The 20,186-nt window shown below is 37.7% G+C and overlaps 1 protein-coding gene and 1 non-coding gene across 2 annotated transcripts; both read left to right on the top strand.

The window, feature by feature from the left end:
* Positions 1-2,063: 2,063 nt before the first annotated feature.
* LOC107770869 (large ribosomal subunit protein uL2) lies at positions 2,064-4,161 on the top strand. Its single transcript, XM_016590208.2, has 2 exons — positions 2,064-2,598; positions 3,684-4,161. Exons 1-2 carry the CDS (start codon positions 2,159-2,161, stop codon positions 4,024-4,026), a joined length of 783 nt encoding a protein of 260 aa, XP_016445694.1. The 5' UTR covers positions 2,064-2,158; the 3' UTR covers positions 4,027-4,161.
* Positions 4,162-12,895: 8,734 nt separating this feature from the next.
* Positions 12,896-13,002, top strand: LOC142165081 (small nucleolar RNA R71). Its single transcript, XR_012696081.1, has one exon. It is a non-coding gene; the product is annotated as a small nucleolar RNA R71 (small nucleolar RNA).
* The last annotated feature ends 7,184 nt before the right edge of the window (positions 13,003-20,186 follow it).

The raw sequence follows: 20,186 nt of genomic DNA, 5'->3' as shown, positions 1-20,186 counted from the left end.
TGTTAAGCAAAAGATAAAAGCGTACAACTTGCTCTGATACCAATTAAAAGTACAAAAGTGGGAGGGGAGGGTGAATTATCGATTTTTCTTTTTCTATTCAAAGTAGTTGACTAGTTTACCAATTAGTCGATTGAAAGTAAGAACAGAATATAAGTAAAGCAGAAATAAAATGCAGGAATTAGAAATACCAGGATTTTTATACTGGTTCGGATTTAATGTGAATCTCACGTCCAGTCCCCTTGGGTTGCAAGAGTGTTCTCTTTCAGTATTTGAAGTTTTTCAATTACAAGAGAGTTGATGTAGCTTTACACTAATAGCTTAGTCACTATGTCACTTCTTGCTTCTTGATACAATGTCTCGCCAGTGTTTATCTTCTTTTCTTCTCTCACTAATTACATAGAGATCTAAAGAGAACTACAGTGCTTGTTTGGAGTAGAACAAAAAGAGTGATAGCGGTTCGTTCAAAGTATGCTCGCTTCAAGACTGGTACATATGTATATATACTTCGTGAGGTCTTCTTGACTCTTGATTGATGTGAATATTAAGAAATTACAGACCCAACGAAGTTGATCCTTGAAAGGAATCATAGAGTGATTCTTTCCAAGAATAAGGTAGAGCTTACGTTGATTTGCCTTGACTTGTGGTCTTGATAAAGTTTTCCTCCGCTAAGCAAATCTTTTTGCTATTTGAGCAATCAAAATTATATGCCTTGATTCCGGGCTTTAACAGTCTTTTTATAATGGAGGAATCTCCAGTGCATAGATTCGCGATCTTGTTTTTCTTTAATTTGGAACCTTCATATAACATCCTCTGTCAATCTGCCATCAAATCCTTGATTGATTCTTCTTTCGGATTTCCGCTACTTTTTTTTGTCTCTAATATTTGATAGTTTTCCTTTCCTTTGCTTCTGGAGTATTTCTTCAATCATTATCGTTTCAATCATTATCCTTCCTTACTTGCTTTTGTTGACATATCTTTTCCTTAATTCTTTTACTTCTTCCGTTCTCGACTTCTTCCATACTTGAATGATAGAGCTTATTGAGTCCTTCCTCTTATCCCTTGTGATCCTGCACCATAGTAATATGTTATTTTTCACCATTGAAACTTATATTTAACAAATATTCTGCTTTGTGATTTTGACAATATAATGACAGATTAATCTTTGTAATTAAGGTTGTGATTGTTCTACTGCTCTATCTTGTTTAATAACAGAATCAGAAATTTATACAAGTTGATTCAAAAAGATATTGCAGTGTCACACACGTAAAAGTTGAACATGTGATGTAAAGCAATTTGAATCCCTTGGCTACTATATTAGAATTTTGTAGCTGAAATTCTAGAGATGGTCAAATTTTGTGGCAAATCCCGATGATTACTGTAATTATTGTGTGCTTTAAAATTTTGCCCAACGTGCTTCTGGCAATCGAGCAAAATCCTACCTCGTGTACTTTAAAAATCTAGCGTAGTGTAATTTTCTCAAAACGTGTCTCAATATGATCAAAATAGAAATAGTAATTTTAAGAAGGTTCATTCAGTATCATTTCTAGTTAGTTTAAGCGGTTAGGTAAACAACTCCTTATATTAATTCTTCCTTTAAAAAAATAATAGGAGAGAAAAGACAATGGTGTGGATTTGAATCCATGAAAAAGGAGACATATTAAAACATAGAGATCATTACACAAATAACTGACTGGATTAATTGAATTTTTTAATTAATATGCATAAATTTTATACTAATAATATACATAAATTTTATACTTAAATTATATAAAATTTTGTATGTGTCAGCAATCTTTAGTGTAAGCGGTTAGGTGAACGAGGTTAATTCTTCTTAGAAAAATAAGAAGAGAGAAAGAGAAATGTACATTTTTAGTTGTTTCCAAAAATAATACTAGTAGACAATATATATAATATAGATTTAATATACTTTTTGGCTAGCGACTGCAATTAATTTCCGTGGACCAGCTTTTATATTTTGTTCAAAAGACAATGGGATGGGCTTCAATCCATGATCTTATATGGGGCTCAGACTAAATATTCTTGGCCCAAAGAATATCTAGGGCAATCCTTTACCCTAAAAACCCTAACTATATCATCTCCTTTGTATCATTTCCTCATCTCCTCCGGCGAGAGAGAGAGAGAAGAGAGAGACGGCGAAATGGGTCGTGTAATCAGAGCACAACGTAAGGGAGCAGGATCCGTTTTCAAATCCCACACTCACCACCGTAAAGGCCCGGCCCGATTCCGTACCCTCGATTTCGGCGAACGTAATGGTTACCTAAAGGGAGTAATCACAGAAGTGATTCACGATCCCGGTAGAGGAGCACCACTCGCGCGCGTGACATTCCGTCACCCGTTCCGTTACAAGCACCAAAAAGAGTTGTTCGTTGCTGCTGAAGGGATGTACACTGGTCAGTTCGTTTACTGTGGTAAAAAAGCTACTCTTATGGTTGGTAATGTGTTGCCGCTCAGATCTATACCAGAAGGAGCTGTTGTATGTAACGTGGAGCATAAAGTAGGAGATCGTGGTGTTTTTGCTAGATGCTCTGGTGATTATGCCATTGTTATCAGTCACAACCCTGATAATGGTACCACTAGGTATATTATTAATCTTTTTCTGAAACAAATTATAGTCTTGGTTGATTGTTGGTAACTGTTATTTTGGTTTGTGTATAACTGTTTGGAGCCTTATAAATGCTTTCTAATATGATTTAAAAATGCTATTTTTAGTCGACCCAACTAGTGTGGGTTGATAAGTGAAGTTGATTAAATGAACAACTTGAAATTAGCTTGTATAAATATGATTAATTCATGAGTTGATAATTGTTGAATATAGTAGCTGAGTCAAGATAATGGTTAAATTTGTGGTAAAGAGGATTTAATTTTGACCAGCCTTAAGGTAATGAAACCTATAAATAGAAATATAGTTTGCTGGTGTAACTAGGCAAAGTTTTGTCCTTTGCAGCCGGTTGCTATCCCAAGTTATCTGCTCTGACGTTGCATTTGTATTTAATATGCGGATTAGACCACTTTAATGTGAAGTATGAGCTGTTGGAGTTGAGGAGGGAGGTTAATTGTGTCATTATATTGTCTTTGTGATGAAACTCCATGTGTCATTATATTGTCTTTGTGATGAAGCTCTATGTGATAAAGGGCATCTTTTTGCTGAATTATATCCACTGTTGTTATACTGATTTGTGATGTTTAGCCTTACTCGTGCGATTAAGTTTGTTACTGAGGTTCATTGCTGTGGTGCTGAAGAAAGAGTGGGAATTTTTCCTCTAACCTGATTTTGTATGTGTTTGCTCTATCTGGAGAAGATTGTCGTAGTAACATGTTTTATGGTTTGGTAAACTTACCTTATTACATGTTGACCCAAATTACTTGAATTTCCACGTGTCGTTAGCTCTTTTTTCTGTGATAACAACAACCATCCACTACTGGGGTCTGGGGAGGGTAGAGTGTACGCATACCTTACTCCTACCCGGGGGCAGAAATTTAGCTCTTCTTGTGATTTGTTACGATGTTAGCTTACATTTTCAGGCTTTGTCCCATGCTTTTATCCAGTACTCTAAACATATTTGATATACATGTTGTGGTGATATTATGGCCATTCTGTCGTTTGCAAGTATGTTCCCATGTTTACTGAAATCTGTTTCATCAAATTTTGATGTTTTGATCAGGGTTAAGCTTCCATCAGGAGCCAAAAAGATTGTGCCCAGTGGATGTCGTGCAATGATTGGTCAAGTTGCTGGAGGAGGACGTACCGAGAAACCAATGCTCAAAGCCGGTAATGCTTACCACAAGTATCGGGTGAAGAGGAACTGCTGGCCTAAGGTCCGTGGTGTTGCTATGAATCCTGTGGAGCATCCTCATGGTGGTGGTAACCATCAACATATCGGTCATGCCAGCACAGTCCGTCGTGATGCACCTCCTGGGCAAAAGGTCGGTCTTATTGCTGCAAGGAGGACTGGTCGTCTCCGTGGTCAAGCTGCTGCCACTGCTGCCAAGGCTGACAAGGCTTAAGACAATTTGCTTCTTGCATTTTATCTTGTTATTCTGTCCTGTTCAATTTTTGAGTATTCAACTACAACAATTTGGTAGTAAAGTTAGTAACATGCTAAATTTTGTTGGGGTGTTTAGTAAGTTTTGTTTTCTTGATCTTTGTGTGGTGCAGTTTACCTTTATCAATGTCATTCAGTTAGCTGATGATTTTTCTGTAGTGCCCTTCATTTTCTTGTTTGTGCTCCAATTTGGAACAAAGTGCAATTGTTTCAATGTTACCAAATAGCTCAAGGTGGAAGGAAAGAAGAAGCTTTTCAAAGTACATTCATGGATGCAAAACAAATCAAGGATATCAAGAATCGTATAATGCCAGTTTCTTTCAAGTTTTCAGATTACGTTTAGCATCTTGGAAAATTAACAGACTGATCACTAAATAGATCCGAATATGTGCAAATTCTGATATCACCATTCTAGTATCAGTATCAACGGTAAACGTGTAATGTTCACTGTAAATTGTAAACTAAGATTTTCTACTTGTCAAACTAAGAGCCCATTTTGGACATAGGAATTTCTTTACTTTTTTTTTTTCTTTCCAAAATTTAATTTTCACTTGAAGATTAATTTTGAAATTTCTCGAAAATTTGAAAAACTTCAAAAAGATTATTTTTTAAAATTTTTACTCATCACTCACAGAAATTCAAAAACAACCCAAAATTATATTCATGTCAAAGCACAACTCTAATTTTCAAATACCATTTTCACTTGAAAAATAATTTAACTTTTTTTTTTTTTTGGAATTTTACAATTCTTATGTCCAAATGGCGTAAACACTAAAATGATGCAAATTAACTCCAACCTATTACACTATTTTTCACACCAAAAAAAAAAATCTTCCTTTTATATTTCTCTCTCTCTTGTATATTAAATTATTTTCTTTTATTTAAATTTATTTTTTATTTTAAAAAACAAATCCTTTTTTTTACATATTCATCCCATATAATTCATATTTCTGCCTTATATAAAAATTCTATGTCAGTCGCTACTGTATTAAATATTTATTTTTATGTTATTAATGAACATTGTATTATTTATTAACAACATATTATATTTTAGATTTGACTTTTCATTTTTTGATGGTTATATATTTTTATACAATTATAACTTATAATAAAATTAACTTACAATTTTATATAAAAATAAAATATACAAAAATTAATTTATAAAAATTATACACCAAAATTAAAATATAAAATTAATATTATAAAGATATTACATATAAAACAATAAGTAATTACAAAATTTATAATATGTTAAATTAAAAGTGTTATATAATAAAAGATAATAATAAAATATTGATGAACAGTTTTATGGGTCAAAATATGCCTATTGGATATTTAGGCTGAGATATGTCGCGAGAGGGATCCTCAATTCGTCATTTAAGATGGTCTGAGAAGCCGCGTAATCTTGTGGTCGTGGAGTCGAAAAAAGTCGCAGTCAAGGCACCAACAAGGATCAAGGTCGAGGTCGAGTATGGTAGTGGAGCTGCAACGACAAGTTCACAAGATAAGATCTCAAAGAGAATATTCTAGATAATATTTATTATGTTTGTACTATTAGGGTTTTTTGGGAACGGATCCCATAAAATGGAGGAAAAGGGGATGAATAGGGACATGTGAGATTCAATTATAAGAACAACACTTTGAAAAGATTCAATCTTGACTCAATACAAATTCTTACTTTTTACTTAGATTCCAGTATGTCCTTTACCATCAAATCCAAAAGATCCTAGATTATACGAGGATTCATTTTTCAATCTTTGTTAGGTAGAAGGTTTATTTATTCCACTCTTTATTGATTGAATTATTCCTCGTATTTACTTAAATGTCATATGTTATCATTTATTGAAGATCATACATTCTGCCACTTTCTTGATTATTAAAAGGCATTTGTCACATAGTGACATATTTGTTCTCATAAACGCATATCACTTATTCTTTCTGACATTAAGATTTGAGGATATTATTCTTAACTAAAATTAACCTTTGTTTAACTGAAATTAATTATTTGAACCAAGATATACATTTTTGGGTCAAACAATTTGGCGTTGCCTGTGGGGATTTCTTAGTCAAATTTTTAGTTTCCTCTAGATCTATAACTAATGCCGGTCACTAACGTCACAAAACCCAAGTTGTCTTCTCTTATTGTGTGCAAAACCTAACATGTCAGGTCATCGATAAGAAAGGGTGAGGATAACAAGTGATCTCCTGACCAACCTCATAAACGTCATCAACGAGAGCTGTGAAACGACTGGCGAGGACATGATGCCTAGTGCGTTCCCTAGGCGATATAAGTCGCCACCCCCACACTGTAGCATAACAAAACCTCATGGAAAAGGAGCCTCTACGTCTACAGAGGAAGGGGCGCCCCCAGCTATTAAAAAGCTCCTTGAGGCGTGGTTGACTGACACGTTGACGAGCATCCTCAACAAGCCCGCTCCGGGTCCGACTGCAAAAATCGCAAGGACTGTCACTGTACAACAAACGGATGAGTAGTTCAACCAATCACCCTTTCCGACGACAGGTATAACTCATAATGTCGTTGATAATACAAGTGATGCGCCCTTACAACCATCCTAAAAAGGATGAAAGAAATGGAAAATGAAAACAAGGCGCTCCGAGATCAGATGAAAGAACATCAGGAGCGGGTCGATAAAATACCAGGCGCTTCTAAGTTGCTATTAGAAAAGGACGGCGACCGGTTCATATAGCAGCCATACAGTGATGAGGCAGCTCCCCATACCATACCAAAAACCTTCAAAATTCCGCCCTAGCTCAGGATATACTTCGGCACGATTGACCCTGAAGATCATGTGACTTACGTCACCGTCGTGAAAGGCAACGACCTCGCTAAATAGCAAATGTCCTCCATTTTGCTAAAAACGTTTGGCGAAACCCTCACGGGAGGAGCATTAACATGGTATTCACAACTACCTGCATACTAAAAACTTTCTAAGAGATGACCGACAAGTTCATAACGGCCCATGCCGAAGCCAAGAAGGCCGAGGCGAGAGTAAATAACATATTTTCAATTAAACAGGCCCTAGGGGAGGGGCTGCGGGACTTCCTTGCATGGTTCAACCAAGTGAGGATGACTTTGCCAAACGTATCCGAAGGGATGACGGTCGCAGCCTTTTAGAATGGGTAGATCCTGAACGGGTACTCATCGAAACGAAAGAGGTATTCCCTCTATTATGAGCTCGTAATTTTTGTGTGCCACCTACAGAGATAGTCTACGCTCTGGAAAAGCTCGGACCAAAGGTAAAATGACCGTAGAAGATTTGATCAGATCCAACTACCAGAAAATCTGATGCCCTCTATGAGTTCCACCAAGAACGAGGGAACAAAATTGAAGATTGTATCGCCCTATCTCAGGAAGTCGTAAATATGTTATAGCAGGGATACCTCAAAGAGTTGCTGAGCGACAGGGGGAGAACCAATTTCACCAGAGGACGCGAACAACACCAAGGACCCCCAAAGCCGCCCTCACTAGCTCCTACCATCCATATGATCATAGGCAGCAACGATGATGCCTCCATCAACATCGTAAAATTCACCACCACCCACAAGCTCAAGCAGTCAATCACCCGCAAACGGTATGACGAACTCGAAGAGAGTATCATCTTCGATAAGTCAGATGCTGATGGTTTGACTTTCCCTCATAATGATGCCCTCGTTATTACTTTACGAATTTTAGATACCGATGTGAGACGCATTATGGTAGATGATGGGATCGGAGCATGCATTATCCATCTTCGATTACTTGCACAAATGAAACTCGAAGATAAGATAGTATCGCGTTGTATCACGCTAACTGGTTTTAACAATGTAGTTGAACGGACATCTGGAGAAATCACACTCCCCGTTCTGGTCAGTGGCGTAACTCTGGAAACCACATTCCACATCATGAACCAAGACACCGCAAGATGACCATGGATATACCCTATGAAAGTTGTTCCCTCCAGCTTATATCAAGTCATCAAATTCCCAGCTCCATGGGGAATATCTAGTATACGAGGGGAAAAGTGCACATCCCGGGAATGCTACCGCATCGCTCTAGATAGCACAACCACCCAGCAAAAAAGGGACAAGGAAAAAGAAGCATAACAATCAGCAGGCCGTGACGAGCGCAAAGCACACACTTAAATTGTGCTCGCTAGTCAAAGATAGTATTGTATAATATCGTGTCCACATGGATTGGATTTAAACAGTATTCTTGTAGTTTGTAGCTTGATTGCTATCCAGGAGGATTAGTAGTTGAGAGTTATATGATTATTAACTTAAATAAACTAAGCATCTATAGCTATTGACTATTGACTATCGAGATAAGGAATAAACAATTAAGGTTATTAGTAGGAGAAGATAGAGTTTTGACAGGATATGTGCAAGATAATTATTCGGGATGTAACTTTAGATAATTCACTTCTAATATTCAAGTGAGTCTCTCGAATTCACTCTATTATTAGTTCAAACGTTCAACAAAAGCTCCTCTTTCGATTAAGTCTTAACCTCACAAAATGAACCAATTTAAGTACTGTGAAGATACGCAAGAATACGTAGTGGTCTTTAGGAAAACCTCTTTCGATTATTTTCCTAATTAGGTTTAATCAACGATTCAACTAGCATCTTTCGATTAACTAGAGGAATCTATGAACTCAACCCACAATATAATGCAAAGATACCACAAGTCATGCATATTTCGATTACAAGAACAAGTGAATATAGATGCAACAATTAAATCCTCCAAAACGATTCAAATACATAAAAATAGAGTAATAATCCACAAACAATCATCAATATACCAAATCCATCAAAAACCAAAAGGAACTACTCCATAGACATAGAGAAGTTCTTTAAAAATATAGCTAAAGTATAGGAAAACGTAAATTCAATCCAAACCCAAATCTTGTGTGAGGAAGGAATGATGAAATCTTTGTGCTTGTGTTCTTCCCAAGCTTCCTTAGCCTCCTTAGGTCAAGAATGTGTAAAAGTCCTGAAAATGGTATTTTCCCGTGTATTTAAGCCAACCCCCAATAAAACCTTCGGACGAAACTACCCTTTTAGTGAAAATGGGAAGTCACTCTAACATTTTTGGGCTACCGTGCTGCCCCATACGGCGCGCATGTAGGAATTCCATAAGCCAAAATATGATTTCTGGCCACTTTTTGCACTACTGCGTCGCCCCATGCGTCACAACAATGGGGAAATCCACAAAGCTCAACTTCTGTCAGGTAGCCCAAAATACACTAATGCCTCACACTATGCATCGCATCAATGTAAATTCTCAGAGTTTGCCTTTTGCTCTCTTTTTGATATCAAGATGTGGTTCCAACCCCTGAACGTGATCTTTGATTAATTCATTGGGCTTTTACTCAGACTTCAAAGCTCCAGATAGCTTGAATTAGCTCCATAACATCTACATCACTTGGAATCACTCCTACAAGGCATAAAACACACAATACGTACAAAATACTAACAATTAAATCTCAAACAGAATTAAAGTGCAGTAAATTAGTGTGCAGTAAGAGAATAAATCACAAATTATAGTCTATCATCACCACCCCACACTTAAGCCATTGCTCGTCCTTAATCAATCAAACTACACTTTATATAGACACGAACTTTTTAAACAACTCCTAACTCATTACATCAAGAATAATTAAAATAAATTAAGCACGATAACATAACATCCCCGCCTCAAGATTTGACTCACAAGTACCATACATTTTTCACAACCCGCTCACTTACTCTAACACAGAGGTTAATGAAATTATCTTTCCTTCATGAATCATGTGCCCTCACACAACAATAGAGAGTAGTTCCACACATAATAAAATTTAAGAACAATTAGGAACTCAAGATAGAAAGAATTCACTCACTCTCAGAAGTAACATTCATATGCCACAAAAGATAAACCATAGGTTTTTCCGTAGTGTACTACTCTACTAATCGAGCTCATTCAATCAATGATCAAGTAGGACTTTAATGGGTCGTAATGTAGGCTGCAGGACGGGCAGGATACATTTAGATATAAGAGTCACTACACCTCCCTAAGCACTTTAATACATACACTTAAATATTCAAAATCACACACTTATGTTAAACCATGACTCCACTGTCACATCAATATATATTAACTACATACTTTTTTAAGCACAATTACATCAAGAGTTACCACTTATCAAGGAATATTTGCACAACAATACAACTATTTTTTTTTAATTCAAGTGGCTCTTACTTTTTAAAAATATTGCACCTTTCTCCCTATTTCAATAGTTCTACTCAAAAGCCAAACAAACACCCCACACTTCAACTTATACGAAGTTCATAACAAATTCAAGTGCTCATGAGAGGTGAAATGTTTGAATAGATGGTTAATTCAAACAAATGGGTAGTGCTTATAATGTAGTTGCCAAAGAAATAGGATTACAAGCTCAAAGGATTTAACTAAGATACATATCAATTAGGTGGGTACAACATATAACTAGCTCAACAAAGAAACGCCTATATCACTTCCAAGACTGAATAAAACTACTATTTCGCTTTGCAAACACACGTGCAAGTTCTAGATATCAAATGCAATGCACAATATACACGAAACCTCACACACGTGACACATAACTCATTTAGGATCGGACTCATCAAAACACTCTAGTCACACTAATTAAGCAAAGTTAAGATTATACAATTTAAGATACTTATACATGAGTCAAAAATTGAGTTTAAGCGTCACAAATAAAGCACTTACTATTCTCAAGGCATAATACAATCAAGAGATATTGCTTCCATTTCAAATCACAATACAAGGTTTCCTACTCCAAAAAAATTAAAAACTAACTACACCTGGTTCAAAAAAAAAATCCTTGAAAAAGAACCGCGGCACAAAGGAAAGTCAAGGGGATTTCCTTCAACTTTAATCCCTCAAGAATACAATCGAGGAAATCCATCGTTGGGAAGTCAAAATTCTCCAAAATTTCCAATCAAATGAATTACAAAAATACAATATACATCTATACGTTCTATACATATATAAATTCTCACCCCACACTTTAAATTGTGTCATGTCCCCATGACACATAAATAAAAGGCAAGAGGTAAGGAAAACTTCCATGAACATCTAGTCGGGGTTTGCGTCGAAGTTGGGCTCCATCCCTTGTGCCCGAACTAGTGCACACATCCATGCAGGTAAATTCTTCTCATCCTTCTTAGAGTAACACTTATCTTTCTCACTCACTGCAGCCTTCTCTTTCACGCCCTTCTCTTTCCACACCACACTAGCAAATGGCCTCTCCTTTTTTCACCCATGTTTCTACATTCATATCAAAATCCACAATATCTTCACCCACTCTAAGCATGAGTTTTCTCTCATGTATATCTAATATTGCTATATCTATTTCTAGGAACGGTCTTCCGAGGATGAGGGGGACCTACTTGTTCTCCTCCATCTTTACCACTATAAAATCTATAAGGAATTCAAACTTATCCACCCGAACTAAGACATCTTCAACTATTCCCTCGGGTATTAGAGTCGTTTGGTCTGCCAGCTGCAAAGATATTGGTGCAGACCTTATCTCTCCGATATCTTTCTCCAGTTTCCTATAGATAAATAGAGGTATTAGATTAATTGAGGTACCAGAATCACATAGAAACTTATCAAAATCAACAGTGCCTAAAGAGTAAGGTATGGTAAAACTCCATGGATCTCCATACTTTTGTGGGAGTTTGTTTTGCAATTGCACTGCAATGCTCTGTGAGCTTGACCACTGAGGTTTCTTCTATTTTCCTCTTCTTTGTCAGGATATCCTTCAAGAACATGGCATAAGCCAGCATTTGTGAGAGCACTTATGTGAATGGTAGGTTTACATGAACATGCCTCAGCATATCTAGAAATCTCTCAAACTGCTTGTCCAGCTTTTCTCTACTTAGCTTTTGGGGAAAAGGCAGCGTAGGCACATGCATACTCTCCTCAGGTTTCTCCCTTCTCGAGTTATTTTCTTTCTTCTTTTCGACGTCACTTTTCAGCTGCTTACCGCTTTCTTTTGCATGTCTCAAATCTTTTTGGACTACGGTGAGATCTTTAAACTCTTTCCCACTTCTAAAAGTTACGGCATTTACTGATTCATTGGGACTTCTTTTTGTATCAGTCGGGAGTGTTCTTGGGGCTCTCTCAAACATTAGAGTAGCTAAGTGCCCAACCTGTCTTTCCAGGCTTCGAAAAGATGTACCCAATTCCTTGATAGCTGCATCATGGGAATCAAGCCTCTGATTTGTCTTGATAATGAAGGTCTTCATAAGATCTTCCATGCTGGTGGAGTCTGATATTGCTACCTCTGCTGATTTTGAAAACTTCGAGCTCCTTGTTCTCTGAATCTAGGGTTGTTTTGTTGCCATGCATTTGTAGTACTTCCAGGTCAACTCCATGAAAAGCCGGGGTGCCTCTGAACCATTGCATTAAAATTATAGTTTCTACAACATTCACTTCCTCAGTTGAGGCTTGGCACTCATGAGTAGGATGTCTTCTTCTACATATATCACAAGCTGCGTGGTGTACATTTTGCACCGAGGCTACAATTAGCTTTTGTAGTTCTTTAGCCATAGCATCAAGTTGTACTTGCACAGATCTAGTAGCATCAACTTGGTGAACACCAGTTGATTTTATTCTTTCCACACTCTCAGAGGGCCACTGATTAGCATCTTCAGATAACTCATCAAGAACTGTAACTATCTCTTCTAGAGTTTTCTTCATAAAATGGCCTTCAACTGCATTGCTTGATATTCTACATGAGGCCAGTGTCAATCCATCCCAAAAATCCTGGAGTTGCATTTAGAGTTCAATTCCGCTATGTTGACATCTTCTAACTATCTCCTTAAACCTCTCCCATGCTTCAAAAACAGTTTCAGTCTCTTTCTGGCAAAAGTTATGGATTTCTCTTCTAAACTTGCCCGTCTTAGCTGAGGAGAAATATTTATCAAGGAATTTTCTGGTCATTTCCTCCCATGTTCTAATTGATCCATTTGGCAAGCTGTGAAGCCACTGCTTTGCATCATCTTTAAGTGAAAAGGGGAATGCCCTTAAATACACTGCATCTTGTGACACCCTATTGTATTGAAAGGTGTTCATAATCTCCTCAAAGTCCATTAGATGCATGTTTGGATCTTCATTCATTTTCCCTCTGAAAATGCAGTTGTTTTGAATGGTTTGAAGCAAACCTTTCTTCAACTTGAAATTATTTGTTGCAATTGGAGGTGGTCTAACACTTGACAATCCTCGATTGTAGACTAGTCTGGCATAATCACCTAATGATTTACCAGGCCTGGGTACTGCATTCTCGAACTGGTGTTCAATCAAGGGTCGATTAATATTAAATCTTCGACCCATAATGTCTTCGACAATTTTCTCAGCAGCTCTACGGGCTGCCTCAGCTGCTATCCTTGCAGCTTCTTCTCTATGATGCACTGCCTCCCTTGCAACTGTCTCTACCTCGTTGTCATCGTTATTAGCCATGTGTTCTTGGGATGAAGGTTTCCCCAAGAACTTTACGATGAACTCTCTCTCCTTCCTCTGTTGCCGCAAGTGTTTTTCCAATTCCGGTTTGTAAGGTATTACTTCCTTATAAGAAGATCGTGTCATACACTGCAGACTTAACCTATTGTCTACACACAGAGGAGAAACCCGTGAAGAACAAAATAAAATAAAAAAATAAAAATAAATTCCTGAATTAGCACTACAAACTATTTCAAACACTATCGATTGCCAATCCCCCACACCGACTCCAAAATTTGACGAGCGCAAAACACACACTTAAATTGTGCTCGCTACTCAAAGATAGTATTGTATAATATCATGTCCACATGGATTGGATTTGAATAGTATTCTTGTAGTTTGTAGCTTGAGTGTTATCCAGGAGAATCAACAATTGGGATTTATATCGCTAAGAACTAAAATTAACTAAGAATCTAAATTCTACAGCTATTGACAAGTGACTATCGAGACAAGGAATAAGCAATTAAGGTTATTAGTGGGAGAAGATAGGGTTTTGACAGGATATGTGCAAGATAATTGTTTGGGATGTAACTCTAGATAATTCATTTCTAGTGTTCAAGTGAGCATCTCGAATTCACTCTATTATTAGTTCAAACGTTCAGCAAAAACTCCTCTTTCGATTAAATCTTAACCTCACGAGATGAACCAATTTAAGCACTGTGAAGATATGCAAGAATACATAGTGGATCGGTCTTTAGAAAAACCTCTTTCAATTATTTTTCTAATTAGGTTTAATCAACGATTCAACTAGCCTCTTTTGATTAACTAGAAGAATTTATGAACTTAACCCATAATATAATGCAAAGATTTTACAAGTTATGCCTCTTTCGATTACAAGAACAAGTGAATATATATGCAACAATTAAATCCTCCAAGACGATTCAAATACATAAAAATATAGTTATAATCCACAAACAATCATCAATACACCAAATCCATCCAAACCCAAAAGGAACTACTCCATAGACATAGAGAAGTTCTTCACAAATATAACTAAAGTATAGGAAAACATAAATTGAATCCAAACCTGGATCTTGAGTGAGGAAGGAATGATGAAATCCTTGTGCTTGTGTTCTTCCCAAGCTTCCTTAGCCTTCTTAGGTCAAGAATGTGTCAAAAGTCCCCAAAATGGTGTTTTCCCGTGTATTTAAGCCAACCCCCAATAAACCCCGGATGAAACTACCCTTTTTAGCGGAAATGGGAAGTTACTCTAACATTTTTGGGCTACCGCATCGCTCCGCCCCATGCGGAACGCATGCAGAAAATTCCAGAACATGCCAAAATATGATTTCTCACCACTTTTTGCACTGCCACATCGCTACATATGGTGCGGCAGTAGGAAAATCCACAGAGCTCAACTTCTGTCAGGCAGCCAAAAATACATTGATGCCTCGCACTATGCGTCGCATTAGTGCAAATTCTCAAAGTTTGCTTTTTGCTCGCTTTTTGATATCCAGATATGGTTCCGACCCCTGAACGCGATCCCTGCTTAATTCATTGGGCTTTTACTTAGACTTCAAAGCTCCAGATAGCTCAAATTAGCTCTATAACATCTACATCACTCATCAGTACTACAAGCATAAAACACACAATAAGTACAAAACACTAATAATTAAAGCTCAAACACAATTAAAGTGTAGTAAATTAGTATGCAATAAGCGACTACGCAAGATTATAGCCTACCATCAGGCCGAGGTCAGAACACGACAATAGCGGGGATGGCATCAGAGACCCCGATATGGTCGAAGCTACAGGATCGACCATGGAAGACCTCAACCCCGTTCAATTAGACCTCAATGACCACAACAAGAAGGCTTACATCAGAAACAAACTTCAGGAACTAGGTAAATTCCATCAATTCTTAACAACTAACGCATATTTGTTTTCTTTCAGCCATGCAGATATGCCATGTATCCCAAAGGAAGTCGTCACGCACAAAATGAATGTCGACCCATTCCACCCCAGTGAGACAGGCCAGGCGTAAGTTCAACTTAGTAATTAATTATACAGTACGCAGAGAGGTGGAAAACTGTTAGAAAATGGTTCCATTCCCAAGTGGATCTCCAACGTGGTCAAGGTGAAAAAGAAGAATAGGAAATGGCGGATGTGCGTAGATTTCACGAATTTGAACAAAGCATGCCCCAAGGATTCGTTCCAATTAACTCATATCGACTAACTTATCGATGTAACGTCCGGGCATGAACTACTAAGCTTCTTAAACGCATACTCAAGTTATAATCAAATCCCCATGGAAGAAGAGGATCAGGAGAAAACCACATTCATCACCCACTAAGGGACGTACTACTATAGGGTCATGCCTTTTGGGCTAAAGAACGCCGGGGCAACTTATCAAAGGTTGGTGACAAGGATGTTCAAGGACCAACTCGGCAAAACGATGGAAGTCTATATAGATGACATGCTGGTCAAGTCCAAAAGGAAAGAAGACCACGTTGACCACCTGAAATAAACTTTCTACATACTCAGACGGTACTGAATAAAGTTGAAACTAGAAAAGTGTGCGTTCGGCGTGGCCTCGGGAAAGTTTCTAGGTTTCCTGGTATCACAGCGAAGGATCGAGGTAAATCTTGACCAAATCAAAGCCATCGAGGGGATACCTGAACGCTTAACCACCAAAAAACAGGCTCAAAGGTTGGCTGGCCGTATCGCCGCCCTATCAAGTTTCATCTCACGATTGTCAGACAGATGCCACAAATTCTTTGGCGTACATAAGAAAGATAACGACCTCTAATAGAATTTTGAGTGCGTCCAGGCCCTAAAGGAACTAAAGGCATACCTGTCGTCGCCACCCTTACTTTCAAAACCGGAGTCAGGGGAGTGCCTTCTCGTTTACCTAGCTGTATCTGAAGTAGCTGTAAGCACAGTCCTGGTTCGAGAAAACAAAGGTACTCAATTCCCCATCTATTACATTAGCAAAACATTAGTCGATTCCGAAATGAGGCACCCTCACCTCGAGAAACTAGCTTTGGCCTTAGTCGTGGCTTCACGAAAGCTTAGACCATATTTCCAATGCCACCCAATCTCGGACGTCATGACTTTCCCCCTAAGAAGCATTTTACATAAACCTGAGCTATCAGGAAGGCTGTCCAAATGGGCCGTCGAGCTGAGTGAGCACGATATCACGTACCATCTGCGAACAACGGTAAAGTTGCAAGTGCTCGCTAACTTCGTCGTCGATTTTAGCAAAAAGATAATGCCCGAAGTCAAAAGGGAAGTCGACCCAACTTCCACCCAAGCACAAGACCTCTGGTCTCTATACACCGATAGCACCTCCAACACTTCGAGATCCGGACTAAGGCTCGTACTCAAAGTACCAATAGGCAAAGTAACTCGCCAGTCCATAAGATGCCCGAATATGACTAACAACAAGGCTAAGTATGAGGTTGTAATTGCAGGTTTGAGACTAACACTCAAGTATGGGGCAAAACGGTTAAAACTACGTTGTGATTCCCAACTCGTAGTCAAACAGGTCATATGGACTTTCCAAATCAAGGAAAAAAGATTGCAAAAGTATCATATCTAAATTTTCAAGCTGCTGCCCGAGTTCGACGAATGCTAGCTCGACCGAATTCCATGAGCACAAAACACTAAGGTAGATGACCTCGCTAAACCAGCCACAAAAAACATCACAACCGGAGATAAAAACGTGATCCACCTCCTTAACTCATCGCAAGACCAAGTCGAGGTAAGAACGATAAACTTAACTTGGGATTAGCGCAATCGTATTATTACATACTTGCAGGACTACACACTCCTAGATGACAAAAAAGAGGCCAAGAAAATGAGAATGCAAGCGGTCAGCTAAAGTATCCTCCACAACGACTTGTATAAGAGAACTTATGGTGGCTTCTTAGCAAAATGCCTGGGCCCAAAACAAACTCGACGCGTCCTTGAAGAAGTCCACGAAGGCCATTGTGGGGCTCACTCCGGATATCAGGCACTGGTCAAATGCCTCATACGGCCGGGGTATTACTGGCCCACCATGAAAAAAGAGGTCGCAGACTTCGTCAAGAGATGCAAGCAATGCCAAAAGTACGCCCTAATGATTCATCAAACGGGCGAACACCTCCATTCGGTCACCTCCCCTTTGTCGCTCATCAAATGTGGAATGGACATCGTGGGACCCCTCCCGATAGGGCGAGGAAGTAATCATCTTTATATGGAGAAATATCATATGACGGTTCAGCCTTCCCAAAGAGATCAACTGCGACAATGGACCCTAGTTCATGGCAAAGAAAACCGCCGAGATCTTTGAGAAATGGCATATTAAAAGGATACTCTCGCCACCATACCAGCCCATTTTATCACGGGTTAAACTAGAGTATAACATATTGGTAATTCCGAAGGTTTAATTAATTAAAGAGAGTCACCACCTAATTATTTTAACGGTCTGCTTAACCTTAGAAATTCTAGGTAAGGGTTCTAATTAATCCTATAGGGAAGGTTATGAAGGCACCATATATGATCCGTTAACTATGGTTAACCAGCCAAACTTAGGTTAATTAGTTTAAAACTTATTAAAAGTAGCGCTTGAGGTGTTTTAACAAAATATAATTTAGTGAATAAGGTTTATAACTAATTAATATATATATATAGGCATAGCTTTGAAAGAAAATGACATTTTTATGAAAACTCGTAACTAATTTGTACCTTGGGAAAAAAATATTCTTTTGTTTGTCTTCAAAATGACCAGCTCTCTTCCTTAGGTCTCAAACGAAAAATATTATCCCAAAATGCTAAGTGTATTGTATCCTTTTAAGTCTTTATTCAACAAGATACTTTGCGAAAATTATAGTAGTAATTCTATATGATAAAATTAATCATCAATTATAGGTCCAAATAAAACAAATCACTTAGATTAACAAACATGCCGAGTAAGTAAAAACAAAAGCCGCCATAGGTGACCCCAAGCGATTCGCTTGTTTTCTCGCTATCAGGTGCCTTCTAAGAATAAGGGATTTGCTGACTCCATACTCGGTATGGTGGTGAGTCTTGCATTAAGATTCCAAGGTTTGCTCCAAGTGCACATACAAAGAAAGAAAACAAATCAAAAGAATTAGAGAAGAGATTCGAGTTCTAGAGCGACAAAAAAAAATGAATGAACAAGATTCATATCTTATTTTGTTGTTATTGACATCATGAGTTCAAATAGTGCATCATTTCTAAGTTCACCAAGATTAATAAGTTAGTTTTTAGTGTCTTCCAAATAACATGACAAGATATAATATTTCCTATATTTACTTGAGATCCAAATGAGTTAGACTAATTACGCTAGTATAAACATATCCTTTCCTATAGGCATGGTTTTAAGGTGATGAAAGTCTCATATACAGTAATCTTTTTTCGCTTAAATAGATAGGTGATTAACGCCTAATTACATGCTTTCTACTAAATACCTTAACCGACATATTAATTATTAACATGGTCTAAGCATACCTTCTAATAAAGGTCAACTTTCACATTTTGAAACAAGGATCAGTAACAATCTATGCCTAAAATTTATGCTCAATATCATATATGAATATAACATGCTACTTACAGATTTAATAACGATAAATAAATAAATCCTAACGATATGATTTGTAACAGGATTAAACACACAAGCACAATACCCGATCCTTTATAGATACGACTTGAAAAATATCAATGGTAATAAGCAGTGGCGGAGGCAGGATCTCCACGAAGGGGGTTCAAAAAAAAATTTGTATCTAGTGGGAATTGAACTCATGACCTTATGTAGATTTTGAACCCCCTTGACCACTAAACTACACTTTTGAATTATGTTAAGGGGGTTCAAAACTTAATATATAGAAGTAAAAAACAGATTTTGCTTTATATATACTGTGTATTTTTTCGGCGCGCCCCCTAAATGCGCCCCTGGTAATAAGTTCTAAAGCACGGCCTATATTAAAATTACATACTCGTGATTTGCTTCTACACATTGCTTAGTATTAACAGAATATTTGACCACCAACTAATGAGTACTAAACTAAATCGGTAACATCTAAAAATGCGCTTTAAAGAAAAAGCAGAATCATCACAAGAAGAAGAGAAACTGACCTGTTTGAGCGCAGCAAACTGGAGAGCGTCAACCAGATCTACTATTTTCGACCTCGGATTGGCTACTTCCGATAATCATCTTACTCTGTCACAAACAAAATGAAGGCTATGTTGTGGCTATAGGACAACAGAGACCAAGAGGCAGAGAAGCTTAACGCTAGATTTTTAATAGAGTAAAGATGAAAATAAACTATGAGAAGTCAACTAAACAATGAGGTTTTTTGGGGAGATAGGAGGGGGCGTCCATCCATTTTGTGGGATAAAGGTGCGGCCCAAAGCTTGTCCGAAAATCTCTTCAAGGGTCAGCATTTATAGGCTGATTTCTAGGGTTCTTGGTTTGGGCTCGATTTCGAAATAGAGTGAAAGCTATTGAACGTTTGAAAGTTGAACGTTGATGTTGCAAAAAATTAATTAAGGTGCAGAGCTTCTTGTTAAAAATGGTAATAGCAAGTTCTATCATGGCTGAGCAAGGATGGAATTTTGTGAAGAAGAGGAAAGGGAGG

The sequence above is a fragment of the Nicotiana tabacum genome, chromosome 1 (genome assembly GCF_000715075.1).
Source record: "Nicotiana tabacum cultivar K326 chromosome 1, ASM71507v2, whole genome shotgun sequence".
NCBI lineage: Eukaryota > Viridiplantae > Streptophyta > Magnoliopsida > Solanales > Solanaceae > Nicotiana > Nicotiana tabacum.
This window is presented reverse-complemented; position numbering and strand designations above follow the sequence as displayed.